Raw genomic sequence first — 16,650 nt, forward strand, 5'->3', positions numbered from 1 at the left:
TCTTTCGCTGTTTTGCAAATCCCTCCCAGTTCAGCGCAATGCCAAGTCCTCACTCTCTCCAGTTTCAGCCTAAGGATGTAGAGAGAATCGATTACATGCAATGCTTGCATTTCAGTGCAACAAGGAAGCAGAGAGAGGCAAAACCTGGGCTGTAAATGTATTGAAGGGATGGACAGGAGAGTAAGAGATGGTGATCTACACCAGTTAGGATTGTCCTGGTCTTCCATTGTTTATATTTTCTCTTTTTTTAAAAAAGGCATCTGAACAGCACTGTGATGGTAACCCAAGTCTGCTGAGCTCACAAAGTAACCCTTCCTAGAATGATCCTGAGCAAAAGATTCCTTGCTTTTTGTTGCTTTTCTTAGTTTGGGATCAAATTGTTTTGCAATTAAAAGAGAAAGAGAGAGAGGAAAGGGAGAAGGATTAAAAACTGGCAGGAATAAAGGAAGAAGGAAAAATCTACCTTGGAGATCTTCAACTACTATGTTGTCTTCCTTCTCAGCAATTTGAGAAGCCATCCCCAGCAGCAGGTCAGAAACATCCTTATCTGTTTTGATATTGGGATTCTGAACAGGATAGATGAAAAGACACAGCATACAGCATCAGCATCCCACAAAGCTACATCCATTGCGAGTTCTGAGCTAGTATGAGCAGCACTGCAGGGAAGCCGCCAGTTCAGATCTTTAGATCAGTAGCCTGGCCCACAGCTAACAGAGACCAACACAACCTTATTGAAAACATTATTTGGGTCCAGAGTTACTACATGCCTTGCCAAGGTCACCTGCTTAACCAGTGATAAAGGAAGCTGGGAATTGTGGTCCTGAGAATGCTGTTGGACTCCCATCAACCCTAGCCAACATGGACAATGGTTAGGAATGATGGGAGTTGTAGTCTATTAACTGCAGGAGGGCCATAGGTTCTCCATCCCTGGTCTATACTGACTGGCAGTGACTCTCCAAGGTTTTGGACAGGAGTCTCACCTCAACTTGGAGGTGCCAGGGATCAAACCTGGGACTTTCTGCATGCAGAGCATGTGCTCTACCAGTGACCAATGGCGACCAATAACAGAAACCAATTTACTCTATTTATTTTCCTTTTAAGTGGTGTAATATGTGCCTTTGGTTAGAAATTGATGCTTAGTTGCAAGCCCCCTACCTCTCTGCTCCAATAGCTGTTGCACAACCGGAGTGCCGGGGAGCGGGTGCCATCTCTGTTAATCACTTCTCGGAAGTGACAACTTGAGTTCCTGAAAGAAAAGCAAAAGAAGTGAAACTATGCTCTAAGGAGGAAAGGTTTGATATCCAAACCCATGAGCATAGGAGCCCCTCCAGACGGGTGTCCCCAGGTGTAACCTGCAACATGCTATTGACACAGCTATAGTGCATTGGTGGTGGATCTATGCAGGATCTATGCACGTCATTCCACTTTATTGGTTGTTCTGTGATGCTTCCCCAGGTTATTGCATTGTTGCCATCTGGAGGTCTAGGACTCGGATTGATTGGGAACGGAGCTGTATGTCTGCCCTGAAATTTTGGCAGCTGCAAACTGTATTGAAAGTAGGGTCACACGCAACTCCCCTAATAGCACGATGAGCTCAAAACATCGTGAATGCACAACAAAAGATGTTTGGGGGGGCCCTAGGGAAGGCAGGAGGGAGAGCGGGAAAACCAAACAGGGCTCCATTGAACAGAGTGAGGAAGAGAACACAGCAGCCGTATCACGTCAACATCTAAAGTGAGCCCTCTGTAAGACCATTAAGTTGAGTCTAAGATTACCTTACTGCACCAACAAAAGCAGACAGGTGGGGAAACTTTTTAATAAACACACGCTCATTGCATTGCATTGCATTGCTTCTTAAGAGCTAAAGGGGTTTCTTGCATGAGTATTGCTTATAACAACCCTGTGAGGCAGGAAAGCATATCAGTGAGGGGTTTGAACTAGGGCTGTCCAGAGTCACTCATGCTTCATTCAAAGACATACCTGCCAAGTTGCTGTCGGAGAAATAAGGGACCGGGCAGAAGTAGCAGACCGGAAGTAGCGCTGCCGCCATTTTGGAACTGGGCGGAGCATGCTCAGAAGTGACTTTTGATGCTGCTTTGCCCAGTTCCAAAATGGCCACCGCGCCAGAATTCGCACTGCAGCCATTTTGGAACTGGGCAGAGCAGCATCAAAAGTCGCTTCTGAGCATGCGCCGCCCAGTTCCAAAATGGCTGCCGCGCCAGAATAAACCGGGGAAAAACAAAAAAAAAATCCGTTTTTTCAGCTAGGAACAGCTGGGAAAACGGGGATTTCCCGGGGAATACAGGAGACTTGGCAGCTATGTTCAAAGAGCGTTCATCAACTGCAGTCTCTTCAGAATGCAGCAAGGCAGATTGCCACCCAGTGAATACTACCTGGAGCACGTAACTCCAGCGTCATTCCATCTGCATTGACTACTTATAGAATTCAGGGCTCTTTTCGGTGGCAGGTGTCTCCTATTTCCCCCCCTGCCCATGCCAATACTTTTGCTGGCACCCATGGCATTTTTATAAATATATGAGTTCTGGTACCTCATTTTGTTATTAAAAAGTACTATTTTTGTTACCTTTGGAGGCCCCCCACAATCTGGTAGCAGAATATCTCAAGGACCTCCTCCTCTCATGCAAACCTATCCATGCACTGACACCAGGGCTTACAATGTGACCCTCCACTGTCAGCGATAATAGCAGGCGGTTGGGGCATGAGAGGGCCTTGCAGATATAAAGCTGCCTCATACCGAGCCAGATCCTTGGTCCATCTGGATCAGAGCTGTCTGTTATGATTAGCAGTGGTTCTCCGGAGTCTACTCAAATTGGTGGTGACTCTACAGCAGTGGTCCTCAACCTTGGGCCTCCAGATGTTTTGAGGCTACAATTCCCATCATCCCTGACCACTGGTCCTGCTAGCTAGGGATCATGGGAGTTGTAGGCCATAAACATCTGGAGGCCCAAGGTTGAGGACCACTGCTCTACAGGATCTCTCCCATCACCTGCTGCTAGATCCTTTGAGGTGGAGGTGGTCAGGAATGGAACCTAGGGCCTGGCACATGTGAAATGTGTCTTCCATCGAGGCTGCCATTCTACAGTTGGCATGCATGGCCCAAGCCTCAGAGGTCTGCTCATCCAACTGATGTATCAGCCAATCCATAAGAAGGCTAGAAGTAAGGCAGATTCCTACCTCATGTACACGCCAGGAGGGACCATGGTGCCCAGAAAGAGCGCTGTAGTCACTACAAATTCAGGCGAGATCCTAGCATCCACATGCTGCTTGTAACCTGAAACAGAGATGACAGCTCTGAATTACAATATTCAATGAATGGCAGGGAGGGTGACTACAGCAGGATGATGCCCCACTACTCCATGGAAACACTCTTTGGACAGAGTTTGCATATTTGCTTAATGAAATCTGTAGTTTTATGGTGCAGAGGCATGCAGAATCCCCAAATACATTTCAGGCTCCGCCTGCTCTATAGATTTAAAACACTGTTCTACCACTTTAAATACTCATGACTTCCCCTCTAAGAATTGTAGCTCTGTGAGGGGGTCTTATCTAACCAACCTCAGTCTTCTCAGAAGTAAAGCCCCACTGAGTTCAGTGAAATGCACTCCCAAGTCCGAGGTTAGCATGCATAGGATTGTAGCTTCAGATTCTCTTGCTGATTACAAAGATATTATTTGTCACTGGGTTATTTTGTACATGTGTCCAAGCAAGCCCTTCTTATACCTTTTACTATTCCTGATATTCCAGTCCCTTTCCTTGATATTTAGTCATTAACCTACATACCCTAAACTGCCCCCCACACAAAAGGGGATGAATTATTAATTTAAAAATGGAAATAATTAGCATAAAAAATAAAGAAAATTTGTTTATTAACATGCTTTCTTATTGATTGATTTGGTTTGACTTGTTAGCCGCTTGCTACCAAGGTCTCCAAGGGGAAAGTGGTGGTTCAAAACAACAACCAAAGTTTGAGTAAAGGTGAAAACTGAGAGGAAAATGGTGGTTTTAAGCAACAGGAGAGGCTCAGGTAAACCCCAAGTGGATTTATATTTATTTAAACACATATGCACACCCACGCCCCAAACCCCGCACACTAATAGCAGAATAAAATCAGCTCAGTCCACTGGCCCCCATTGAACAGCACCCGCTTACACATGCCATGATTCCTCCTCCTCACCTGCATAAGGTTCAGCAGGGTCATTCCCAACGAAGGCTGGCAGCCATTCGTAGAGCACAATGTTCTAGGGAAACAAAGAGGAAGAGGCAGCTGTGACGCACAGGAAGTTGCTCCACGCCCAGTCAGACTATCTGCTGCGGTAGCCGGCGCCCATTGGGAGAGGTAGGGCAGAAGGCAGGAAGACCAACAGCAGGTGGAGCCAGAGCCAATGGCAGGAAGAGACACCCACTGATTGGTTGTAAATAAAAGGGCACTCAGAGGGGATTGGGTGAGATCGATGGGACAGTACCCCATTAGCCCTAATGGACCACAATCCACTGACTAGTTGCCGTATTTTTCCGTATATTGCCTGGCTGGAATGTGTCTTTAAACTCTGAAAATGGCTTTGCTTGCCTGGCTCAGGGTGTGTAGAAATTTGCTTACTGTAGTATTAAGGAGCTAGCTGAAAACTCTGGAGATACCGATTCCAAGGAAAGGGGGTAGATTTAGTTTTGAGGGTGGGAACAAAAAAGGGGGAAAAGATTTTGAATGAAAATTGATTATGAATATTTTTGGGTAAAAGGTTAGAGAATATTGGGTAATAAAGGTAGAGAGAAGTATGAAGGGTAAACATTAAAATGAAGTTGTAAATTGGAAGAAAGAATGTAATATTAGATTTGGAAACTGCAATAATTAGTGATTAATAAGGAACTCAAGAAGGGGAAATGAGGAAATCCGAAATGTGTAGATTAGAAATTGGGTAATAATATGATTATGTCTTTTTATTTTTATTTTGGTTTTTTCTTTCTATTTTTCCTTCACTCTTTTACACGAAATGATTAAGAATGATTTAAGAATAAGGTTAAGAAATGGGAGATGAGATGTAATTTTATGATGTTTAGGTAAGATGTGGAAATGGTAAGAGTTAATTATTAATAATGACTGTAAGAAGGGGAAGTGAGGAATTTTGGAGATAAGATATTGCTATTTTTCTTTTCTGTATTTTTGTGTATTTTTTTTCTTTTTTAAATTTTTCTCTTTTTTCCTTTTCTTTTTTGTTTTGCTTTTTCTATGTAAAATTCAATAAAAATTACTTTAAAAAAGAAAGAAAGAAAGAAATTTGCTTACTGTATACAGGTAAAATCTGCATGCATTGCTCTACCTGCTTTTGGCTCTAGTCTTTACCCACAACTGCCATGTAGCCCCTGAAAGAAATGCAGACCCCAGGCTGAAAAAAAAAAGACTATCCACCCCTTCTCTAAGGTCTGAGGAAGAGAAAGGATTGCCCATCACCTGGAACCTGTTAATTTTACCTGGACATGCCAGGAATCAAATCTGAAATCTCCAGCATGTCAAACACATGCTCTGCCACTGAACTGTTGTCTGTTGCTTAGAGACAACAAGGACACAAAATACAGTCTAGGGGTTTATGTGCCCAGAGAGGTTGGCTGGATGCCTCCCCCCTCCCCCCCTGGCCACACACAGTCTTTCTTCTATGCCTCGCTCACCTGGTAAGTGGCAATAACCCACTTGCGCACGTGCTGAAACACATCTTCATCAGACCAACCAGGATGCTCTTGGGCGAGCTTTTCTGCCAGGGCGTTGTGGTAGCGGAACCAGACGATGCTCATTGCTTGCAGGAACAGGTCTGCATTCCCTTTGGCATTTCCAAAGTCTAGAAGACAGAGAGAAAAAAGAGCCAATTCTAAACTTACTTCTGGATCCTAAGAGCCGATACAGACCTGATGAGAGGAGTGCACCAAGTAAAAACAAGTAATGAATGTTGGAAATGTAAGGAAAGAGAAGGAACGTTTTATCATATGTGGTGGGAATGTAAGAAAGTGAAAAGCTTCTGGGAAATGATATACACTGAAATGAAAAAGATGTTAAGATATACATTTATCAAAAAACCAAAAGCTTTTCTACTTGGAATAGGAGAGGATATTAGTAGACAAGATAACAAACTGTTTTTGTATGCAGCAACTGCAGCAAGATGTGTCGTTTTGACCTTCAGAATTTGCCATGCTGCCGCTTTCAAACTAGTGATTCTCCAATGCCCATTGAAAAGATACAGGACCCTAAGGGCTGTGCAACATTTTCTACCTGTCTGTGCACTGGGACTGTTTGCTCCCCTTATAGGGAGGTTTTTAAATGTTTAATGTTTTGTTATGTTTTTATATATGCTGGAAGCCGCCCAGAGTGGCTGGGACAACCCAGTCAGATGGGCAGGGTAATAATAATAATAATAATAATAATAATAATAATAATAATAATAGGTGCATTTTTTCTAGAAAAAGAGGTGTCAGAAATCACCATGAACACTTCCCGTGTTCTCTTATAATGGTCATAGCTCCCACCTGAGAGGTGCCGGAACTTTCTTTTATCTTGTGCAGAAAATTATGGCTGAGGGCCTGAAGAGATGAACCCTCTCCCCTCCCTATTTCTGTTTTCTCACAGGCTCTCAACTTCAGATTGTATCCAAAATTACTCAATAGAGCAAACGGGGCTCTGGACCACCAACCTCCGTCTGCTCTCATTGCCTGTCAGCTTAGTCTCAGGGCTCATCCCCACTGACCTTTCCTCCGCACGCTGCGGGCATAGCCTGTACTTTAAAGCTCCATGTTCGAGTGTCCTTTTTATTGCCCTGGAGCTTTCCCTTCAAAAACCCACTGTTTAGAGTTGAATCCGAGCAAACAACAATCTGTGGAAACCACGAATTGCCGTCTGTTGCGTTTCAGCTTCAAAGAGTTGGTTTTTCGCGGGGAAAGCTCCAGTGTGAAAAGAAGAGAGCTTTAAAGTGCCAACCAGTGCCTGGAAAGAGAGGGACAAAAGTTAAGTGTTGCCCCTTGTAGAACCCAGCAGGGAAGAGGAAACAAAGTTAGAATCGGTTGACCCTGCAGGCCATCGCCTCTGGTGCCCCCTACTGTTGTCCTCCTGGCCTTCCACCCTACCAGTCCCAAATGGGCACCAGCCGCCACCAACCTTCCTTACCAAAGAGTCCTTGTGGTCCACTTTGTCCTGTGGACGGATCCAGAGCCTTCCACATCAAGCTGTTTGCCTTTGTCTGCCTTGGGAAACCATATTCTCCGGAGAGCAGCTTCCCTCGTGAGAAACCTCTCAGAGAATCACTCCAGGAATGGGATGAGCCATAGACGGCACTCCCATCGAGCCACCCTGTTACCCCATTTAGCTGGTGAAAGAGAGAGGGGGTGGAAGCAGGTGGGTTAGTTCCTTCCAAATCATGGGTAGGCAAACTAAGGCCCGGGGGCCGGATCTGGCCCAATCACCTTCTCAATCCGGCCTGCGGATGGTCCGGGAATCAGCGTGTTTTTACATGAGTAGGATGTGTCCTTTTATTTAAAATGCATCTCTGGGTTATTTGTGGGGCCTTCCTGGTGTTTTTACATGAGTAGAATGTTTGCTTTTATTTAAAATGCATCTCTGGGTTATTTGTGGGGCCTTCCTGGTGTTTTTACATGAGTAGAATGTGTCCTTTTATTTAAAATGCATCTCTGGGCTATTTGTGGAGCATAGGAATTCGTTCATTTATTTTTCTTCAAAATATAGTCCAGCCAGGATAGTGGTCCGGCCCATGACTGAAAAGGTTTGCTGACCCCTGTTCTAAATCTTTGGCCAGGGGCCATCAGGCATTCTCTACCACAGAGGCTTTGTGCAGGGTGGTGAACGGACAGAAGATTTAGCCTATCATACCCTTGCCACAGGTAGGTAGCCGTGTTGGTCTGAGTCGAAGCAAAATAAAAAAAATCCTTCAGTAGCACCTTAAAGACCAACTAAGTTTTTATTTTGGTATGAGCTTTCATGTGCATGCACCCTTCTTCAGATACACTTGAAACAGAAGCAACCAGACCCTTATATATCTTCAGAGGGTGGGGGGTGATGGGAATGGGTGATTGGTCTTTAAGGTGCTACTGAAGGAATTTTTTTATACCCTTGCCAGAATGACTGTACTATAGATATACTGCCAGGTTATTCCAATCGAGTCAAAGGGAGATGAAAGATCCTCAAATGCAACCTATTGCTGTTGTTTTTTTGATGGACTGCTTAATAAACTTTTAAATAAGGTAATTCAAGCAAACGGGGAAAAGGTCAGTGGTGGACATCAGCTTTGCATGCAGAATATCCCTGGTTCCATCCTGGCATTTCTCCATTCTTACGTTCAGTACGCCACATTTCCTTATCAATTTGCATTGGTCCTTGCGATCACTCACCAGCAATTTAGAGTGAATTTCTCCTAATATAAGCGTTTGCATGCAATTTTGCCTGACATACACATTTTTGGAGAGCAATTTACCTTAACATAATGCATTTGTGCGTGCTGTTATCACTAGTCTTAGCGTTTTTAATGCACACTTCACACACACCCCATGTGTCTCTTTGAACTACTGTACATCAGTGAGGCCAAGAGAGGGTGGGGTTGTCATCTGGGCAGCACAGCATCTCCATACACACTGCTCAGGCTTGTGCCCCAGGGAGGTCACTTCAGTGCTGCTAATGCAGCGGTTTGACTTCACACACACCCCTCCAGAGGTGCACTTCATTGTCTCTCAAGACAGATGGTTGCCCAACAACCATTGTCCCCATACAAGCATTTCTGAACACATTATTTAGCTGGGGAACTGCTAAATTCAGATAAGGGCAAATTTTGAAGGATGGTTGGAATTTCAGTTCTCACGTAGTTTAGGAAAGGCAGGCAGATTCACTTTTAAACGTGGACTAAATTGAATTTCTCCCCCATCCTTCCCCACTAGAACTGCTGATAGACTTTCAAACAGAGGACTGTTTTATTTTTCAAACGTCCTGGGCAGAAAACTGAGCAAACCATTGCAGAGCATTCCTTTCTGCATCTAGACACCACCCTTAGCGACTGAATCTGACTGCTCTCCCAGCAATGCTGCCGCTGCATGAATCCTCTTATACACACCCTATATTTGCCCTTTTCCCCTGTGAAATGTACTGTGCCAACACGGGCAAAGGGATATACATTGATATGCAGCCAGCTGGATTTTACCTGCTCCCGGGGCCTGTTGGGGCTTTGTCCCGTACCTGGAGCCCATTGCATTCGCTGGAAGGGCAGGACAACATCACCTGAGCCAGCAGGGTCAAACACAGGGTCTCCTTCAGGGATCTGTATGTTTAGGAACTCGGCAGGGCAGCCGGGCTTGTCGGCTTCCAGAATCTCCGAGAGCACATGGAAACCTGGCAGACACCAAAAGGGAAGGAACCAGCAAAGGGTGGATGAAACATGACATCTAGCGAAGCATGACACCTACAAAATTCAATTCCGTGAATTCACAGGGGCTGAAACCACACTCCACGAAAATCCTGCCGCGACTTCTCTTAAGAGTGTTGCATTTAGAGAAGCTTCAATATTTGCCAGTTTCAATGCACGCTGACCTCTCATTTAGGTCCGCAAATAATGACATATTGGAGATCCCGAGTCAAAAGGTGGTTAGGCTGGCCTCGACCAGGACCAGGACCTTCTCAGTACTGGCCCCGACCTGGTGGAACGCTCTGTCTCAGGAGACTAGGGCCCTGCGGGATTTGTCATCTTTTCGTAGGGCCTGCAAGATAGAGCTGTTCCGCTTGGCCTTTGGACTGACGCAGTCTGACCCCAGGGTTACCCTCCCCTAAGGTTTTATCTTATAATGGTTTTATCTTACTTGTAGATTTATCTTATTTGTAGATTTTTTTAATTTTAAAATTGAATTTTAACATTGTATTTAATCTGCATTTTAATTGAATTGTTTCTTTTATACCTGCGTTGATATTTTTGTTGTTAGCCGCCCTGAACCCGGTCCTGACTGGGAAGGGCGGGGTATAAATATTATTATTATTATTATTATTATTATTATTATTATTATTATTACCGGTATTATTATTATTATTATTATTATTATTATTACTACTACTACTGTACTATTATTATTAAGCTGCAGAGCAGAACTTCAGTTACACCAGAGTGTGCAGTTCCCCAAATGAGCCAATGCAGTTCTCCCCTACTAACCTCAAAAAAGTATCAAAATATTTTTTATTTGGATAGAAAGTATGTTCCTAAAAAGACCTACATTGGATCCCAGTATGTTTCCCAGCACAATTCAAAGTGTTGGTGCTAAACAGCCTCGGTCCTGTATACCTGAAGGGGCGTCTCCACCTCCATCGTTCAGCCCGGACACTGAGGTCCAGCACCGAGGGCTTTCTGGCGGTTCCCTCCCTGCGAGAAGTGAGGTTACAGGGAACCAGGCAGAGGGCCTTCTCGGTAGTGGCGCCTGCCCTGTGGAACACCCTCCCATCCAATGTCAAGGAAATAAACAACTATCTGACTTCTAGAAGACACCTGGAGTCAACCCCGTATCAGGAAATTTTTAATGTCTAATATTTTACAATTTTTTACGTGGTGTAAACCGCCCAGAGTGGCTGGGGAAATCCAGCCAGATGGGTGGGGTATAAATAATAAAATTATCATCATCCATAGCTGCCAAGTCTCCCGTTTTCCCCGGGAAACCCCCGTTTTTACTTACCTTTTCCCGGTGGTCCCCCGTATCACTTCGCCTCCCGTTTCTCTCCGTTATTTTCTCCTGCCGGCGGCCATTTTTTTTTTTTTGCCCTTCTATGGGCACAAAAGCCGCCGCCGCCTGCTTCCAAAGTCGCATCTACGCATGACCGGAAGTGCATAGATGCGACTTCCGGTGTTGGCGGCGGCCATTTTTGTGCCCATAGATGGGCGGGTCGACACCGGAAGTTGCGTCAACGCACTTCCGGTCATGCGTAGAAGCTACTTTTGAAGCCGGCGGTGGCCATTTTTGGTGCCCATAGAAGGGCAAAGCGACACCGGAAGTTACGTCGACGCAACTTCCGGTGTCACACGGCTGCCGGTCCCGGATTCTGCAGTCCGGGACTTGGAAGGTAAGCATCATCTTGTCCTCCTTGCCTCAGGCACCAAAAAGTCTTGAGCCAGCCCTGCTCACAGAGTGTAATCCAGCCACATGCCATCATATCTCATTGCCTCCTTGGTGGATACCTGAGGAGTCTCTTCTCCTCAAACAATGATTCCATAGACTATCCAATAGTAACAAGGGATACTTTTCTGTGGATCAATTTCAGTGAGGTTGAATAATGTGTGCATAAACTTTTTGAGTCTCTTTTAAGCCCAGTTTTTAAGGCTTGGCAATTTCCCCCAAATGGGAGCAGACAGAAATTATTACAACCCCTAGAAAGAGCTCAGCCAGTGGCAATTATGAAGGAAATAATTATCGGTAGCGGCGGCAGCAACAACGACTACTACCACTATAATAATAATAATAATAATAATAATAATAATAATAATAATAATAAAACAAAATTGACAAAGGAAAAAGGAAGAAAGTAAAAGAAAACAACAACCCAGGGATGTTTAACATAGGGATCAAGGAGGTACCCACACAAAAGAGATGCTTATAAGAAATGTGTTCAAATGTGGTAAGAACATGTGAAATTATTATTAATTGTTACTAATGTTACTATTACAAACTAGGTTTCTTATCCACCTTCCACAATAAGTGAAGGGACAGCAATTTAAAAATACAATATTAAAATTGGTTTAAAACAAATTAGTCAAAAGAATAGGGTGGGTCCTATGATATATATGTCAGAAATGTCAAAAGATAAATAGGTGTTTCTCTTCAGCATATGGCAGGAACTACCGGTACATAAAAGGAAGGTAACAACACCCCTCTGAGGGGATGGAGTTTTGCAACTTAAGGGTTTGCCACAAAGAATGCTTTCTCCTGGGTTACCACCCCCCTAAACCGCTAAGGGGCTCAGAAGTGCCAAAGAACCCATTTCCTCTTCTTCCTCCTCTCTCATCATGGCTTCTGAGAAATCCACAGTCTTGTTTGAACATATTCCAGGGGATTAAGCTCCAAGCATTACTCAGGCTTCAGTAGAAATGCCTAGCAACATCCAGGCTCCCAAACATGCCCGGATCACACTGGCAAAGGTTAACCCAGGGGGAAGTAGGTTTAAGTGACCAAATAATTCTGGGGTTTGGAGCAGAAATCCGCAAGGAGGGGCAAACATGACCATTGCGGAAATAAGACATAAAACCAGTCATGGAAGAGCCTAGTAATCCTCTTGGAGGTAATCCTATGATCTAAATTTGAGCCAGCGGAAGAGAAAAAGGGGCACACTGAGGTTTGAATTACAGTCACAAGGCCTGCAAACCTTGGCAAATCCCTCACCCCCCAATACTATAATTCTGTGGCCAGAACCTCTCCCAATCCTGTAATTGAAATAATTGGTCACATTACTCCATTAGTTACAGGATTCGATTCGAGGCCCATATTTATGTGGTAGAAAGTGCCTCGTTCCTCCAAGATGTCAGTGCTGTGAAAAGCAGAGCTGGCCAGCAGTTCCCAACTTGATGCCTTCCAGTTGCCTTGAACTACATCTCCCATCAGCTCCAGCCACTATGCTGCATGGGGCTGATGGGAGTTATAGTCCAAAACATCTGGAGCGAATCAGGTTGGTAAATGTATGGAGCAGACATTGCCAGAGTAGAGGCAAAGGAATTTGTGGGCAGTTGCAAAATCAGGAATCCATTCTGTTTTTTCCATGATTGAAAGGTGCTTTCAGGAGATACATTGGAGAGGGGCCCACACCAGATAAATCAGTCCTGTTCCCTGTAATGATGCTGATTCTTTCATAAGACTTTTGCTGGAGATTTGCTGAATAATAATAATAATAATAAAATTTTATTTGTATCCCACCCCACCCCGGCCAAAGCTGGGCTCGGAGTGGCTAACAGCAGGTAAAAATAGCACAGTGCACATAAAATTGCACAGTCAATTAATTAAATCAATCAATTCAGAATCAAATTAATGGCAACTGTGAGGGACAGGGGATATCGCGAAGTCCCTCCCCTCCTGAGTTCAAGCCAATCACCGAGCACAGGGGAAAGCAGAGAGAGTTCCGATTCCAGTAGGGAAGCAGGAAGTCGGGTCCGAGGCTCAGGCAAGGTAGAGGAGCCAGGGTCCCAGGCGGGACAGGAAGGGGCGAATAAGGGAGGGAGACCCATCCCCCCAACGCCAGAACTACGCAGAAAGAGGAGGGGAAAGAGGATGGGTCTGCCAAAGCTTTTGTGTTGGAGAAAGACGCGCCAAAAGCCATTAAGAGGTTCTGAAACCGACTGATCACATCACTCCGTGTAAATAGCAATGACTTTAGCACTGTAAATACGCAGCACCAATAAAAGAATAAAATGCAGAGCTGCGTAGCGTCGTTACTCTGAAGTAGTCCGCTCCGGCCACTGTGACAGCAACCTCCTAATCCTTTTTGGGCTACTTTGGAGTTGCCGGGATGAGCGTGTCAGAGGCGGAGAAATGGCGGCAGATCGCAGAGCAAGCCCAGCAAGAACTGCAGCAGCTGTCGCTGCAGGCGCAGGGGGAATTGAAGGCAGCTAAAGAAGAGACTAGGAAGGTCCAGGACGACCGGCTACAACTTGCGGAACAGGTGAGAGCGCTACAGGAAAGAGAGCAGGAATTAAGGGCGGTGGCGGTAGACCTCCAAAACAAGCTGGATGCAGAGAAAAACAAGGCGGGAGGGGCACCCCAAGTCCAAGTGCTGCCAGGAAGGAGAGCCGGGACCCTAGTAAGCAAGTTCAATGGAGACCCGAGGGAATATCAGGGCTTTGAGACTGAGATTGTGTATGCTCTTGAGCTGCACCACGCTGAGTTCCCTGATGATGAGCACAGGGTAGCGTTTATTGTGGAGCACCTTACCGGGGCAGCCAGGGAGTGGCTAAGACCGTTAATCGCAACAAAGAATCCTTGCATGAAGAATGTCAAACTATTTCTAGAAGGTTTGAAAACGATGTATTCGTCCGATAGTCATATGGACCAGACTAAGGAGGAACTTCATAATTTACGCCAAGGAAATATGACAGTTCGCGCGTATTGGGCGAAATTCACCATGCTGGTGCACAGATTGGGGTGGGAACTCGAGTCACCCCCAATGCAAGCGGCGTTCTACTTGGGGTTGCATGAGGAGGTGAAGGATGAGCTCTCAAGAGGTCCAAAGCCCAGTAATATGGATCAGCTGAGCAAAGCGGCTCTGGCGGTGGGGGTGAGACAGGAATCCCGGTGGAGCGACAAGCAAGCAACGCGCGCAAAGCGGGCTTGGTTCCCACGGTCGCAGGAGAAGCCACTCCCCCAACAACCCTTTCAAGCCACGCCTGGGGCCAGTCAGGACCAGGAACCCATGCAGATTGATAGCGCGCGCGCGCGGGCTTTTCAAACCCCAGCGGCGCCAAGACGCAAGGAGGGAAGGGGCGGGAATTGCTTTCTCTGCAACTCCCCCCAGCATCTCGTCAGAGACTGCCCACATCGCAGGGAGTGGCAAGGAAAGGCGGGAACGGTTGTGCCCTCCCCCACTGACGCAGCACCACAGCAGGGAAACGGGAAAGCCTGGCTGCAGGAGACAAGGGGCAGCAGCCAGGCACAGTCAGCAGACAACAGCCCCAGCCCACCCACCCGCACAGAGAGGAGCAGAGCCAGCCCACCCCTCCCAGAGCAGGAGTGGTTCTAGAAGTGACGCTCACGCTCCCAAATGGCTATCCCCTGACGGTCCTCGCCCTAATTGACAGTGGGGCGTCAGCGAACTTCTTCTCGAGAAACTTTGCAGAAGAGCACCAGATCCAGCTTCTGCAGCTGGATTTTCCTCTGCACGTGGCAACCATTGACGGCAGAGAGCTGCTGGGAGGGGCCATCACTCATCAAACCCCCCCCATGAGAATGACGGTGGGGAGGCACTCTGAGACACTGGCATTCAACGTCACCACCATCTCAGACCCCCCCATCGTCTTGGGCATGAGCTGGCTGGCGCGCCACGACCCCTCCATCAGTTGGCACCAAAGATGCATCACTTTTGGATCGGACTTTTGCCTGGAACATTGCATGCAGCACCAACCAGGGGAGGGGCCTCCGATAGCCACGGTGGCCACCATGCACGTCAAAGGGGGTGAGGCGATACCCAAGCCGTACTGGGACTTGCAGGAGGTCTTCAGCGAAGCGGAGTCCGACCACCTACCCCCACACAGGCCTTTTGACTGCCAGATCAACCTGGTGCCGGGGGCAACTATACCCCCAGCCAAGCTGTACGCCATGTCAGACCAGGAACTGGAGGATCTGCGCGCTTTCATCGACAAGAACCTCAAGCGGGGGTTCATCAGAGAAAGCAAGGCAGCAGGGGGCAGCCCGGTCTTCTGGGTGGACAAGAAAGACACGCAACAGCGCCGTCTTGTGGTGGATTTTAGACGACTGAATTCAGTGACAGAGCCAGTGGCTTTCCCCATGCCCAGAGTGGATGATCTCCTGACAGCGGCACGCAGGGGCAAGATTTTCACCAAGCTAGACCTGAGGGGGGCGTACAACTTGATCAGGATCCGGGAAGGCGATGAATGGAAAACCACGATGTTCACGCCTCTGGGCTCCTTTGAATATCTCGTGATGCCCTTCGGGTTGCAAGGGGGCTCAGCATGCTTCCAGGCCTTCATGCACCACGTCCTGGGGTCCCTCCTTTTCAGGAAATGCTTGGTCTTCCTGGATGACATCCTTATCTACTCCGATGACCCAGTGCAGCATGTGAAGGATGTCAGGGAGGTGTTGCAGCGCCTGAAGGAGAACCACCTGTATGTGAAGCTGGAGAAGTGCAAGTTTCACACCAAGGAGGTGGACTTCCTAGGCTACAAGCTGTCAGACAAGGGGCTGGCGATGGACAAGGACAAGGTGCAGGCCATCCTGGACTGGCACAGCCCCAGGACGCGCAAAGATGCCCAACGCCTACTAGGCTTCGCCAACTTCTACAGGAAGTTCATCAAGAACTTCTCTCGCGTTACGGCTCCCATCACTGACTGCCTGAGAGGCAAGCAGAAGTTCAGGTGGACACCAGAGGCGCAAGCAGCGTTTGAAAGCCTCAAGAGGGTGTTCGCCTCAGACCAGAACCTGTTCCACGTGGTTCAGGACGCGCCCCTACGCGTGGAGACAGATGCTTCTGATAAAGCTGTGGGCGCCATTTTGTTGCAACTGGACGCCAACAGAGAGTGGAGACCCTGTGCCTTCTTCTCCAGGAAGTTGACCCAGCCAGAGCGAAACTACACGGTGTTTGATCGGGAACTTCTTGCGATCCACGCTGCGTTCCAGCACTGGAGACACTTCCTGGTGGGCGCCAAGCACCCCATCCAGGTGTGCACAGACCACAAGAACCTGGAGTTCTGGAGAACTGCCAGGGTGCTCAACCAGCGGCAGATACGGTGGGCAGAGTTCTTCTCGAACTTCAACTTCTCCATACACTACATCCCGGGAGAGCAGAATGTCAGGGCGGATGCCCTCTCCCGCAAGCCAGAGTACATGGAGGAGGAGGCGCCACCGGCACCCAGGCACATCTTCCCCCCGTCAGCTTGGTCCTGCGGAGCAGCAGTGGTA

The 16,650-nt window shown here is 47.1% G+C and overlaps 1 protein-coding gene across 1 annotated transcript in view; it reads right to left on the reverse strand.

The window, feature by feature from the left end:
- The window catches only part of DUOX2 (dual oxidase 2), a 60,113-nt gene that overhangs the window by 35,771 nt on the left and 7,692 nt on the right, over positions 1-16,650 (reverse strand). The window contains exons 4-10 of the mRNA XM_060282514.1: positions 9,204-9,391; positions 7,166-7,364; positions 5,683-5,849; positions 4,196-4,259; positions 3,196-3,292; positions 1,156-1,246; positions 464-566 (exon numbers count right to left, since the gene is read on the reverse strand). Of these exons, the coding sequence (XP_060138497.1) occupies positions 464-566; positions 1,156-1,246; positions 3,196-3,292; positions 4,196-4,259; positions 5,683-5,849; positions 7,166-7,364; positions 9,204-9,391 (909 nt within the window). The remainder of the gene's footprint in view (positions 1-463; positions 567-1,155; positions 1,247-3,195; positions 3,293-4,195; positions 4,260-5,682; positions 5,850-7,165; positions 7,365-9,203; positions 9,392-16,650) is intronic.

Source organism: Zootoca vivipara, chromosome 14 (assembly GCF_963506605.1).
Source record: "Zootoca vivipara chromosome 14, rZooViv1.1, whole genome shotgun sequence".
Taxonomy (NCBI): Eukaryota; Metazoa; Chordata; class Lepidosauria; order Squamata; family Lacertidae; genus Zootoca; species Zootoca vivipara.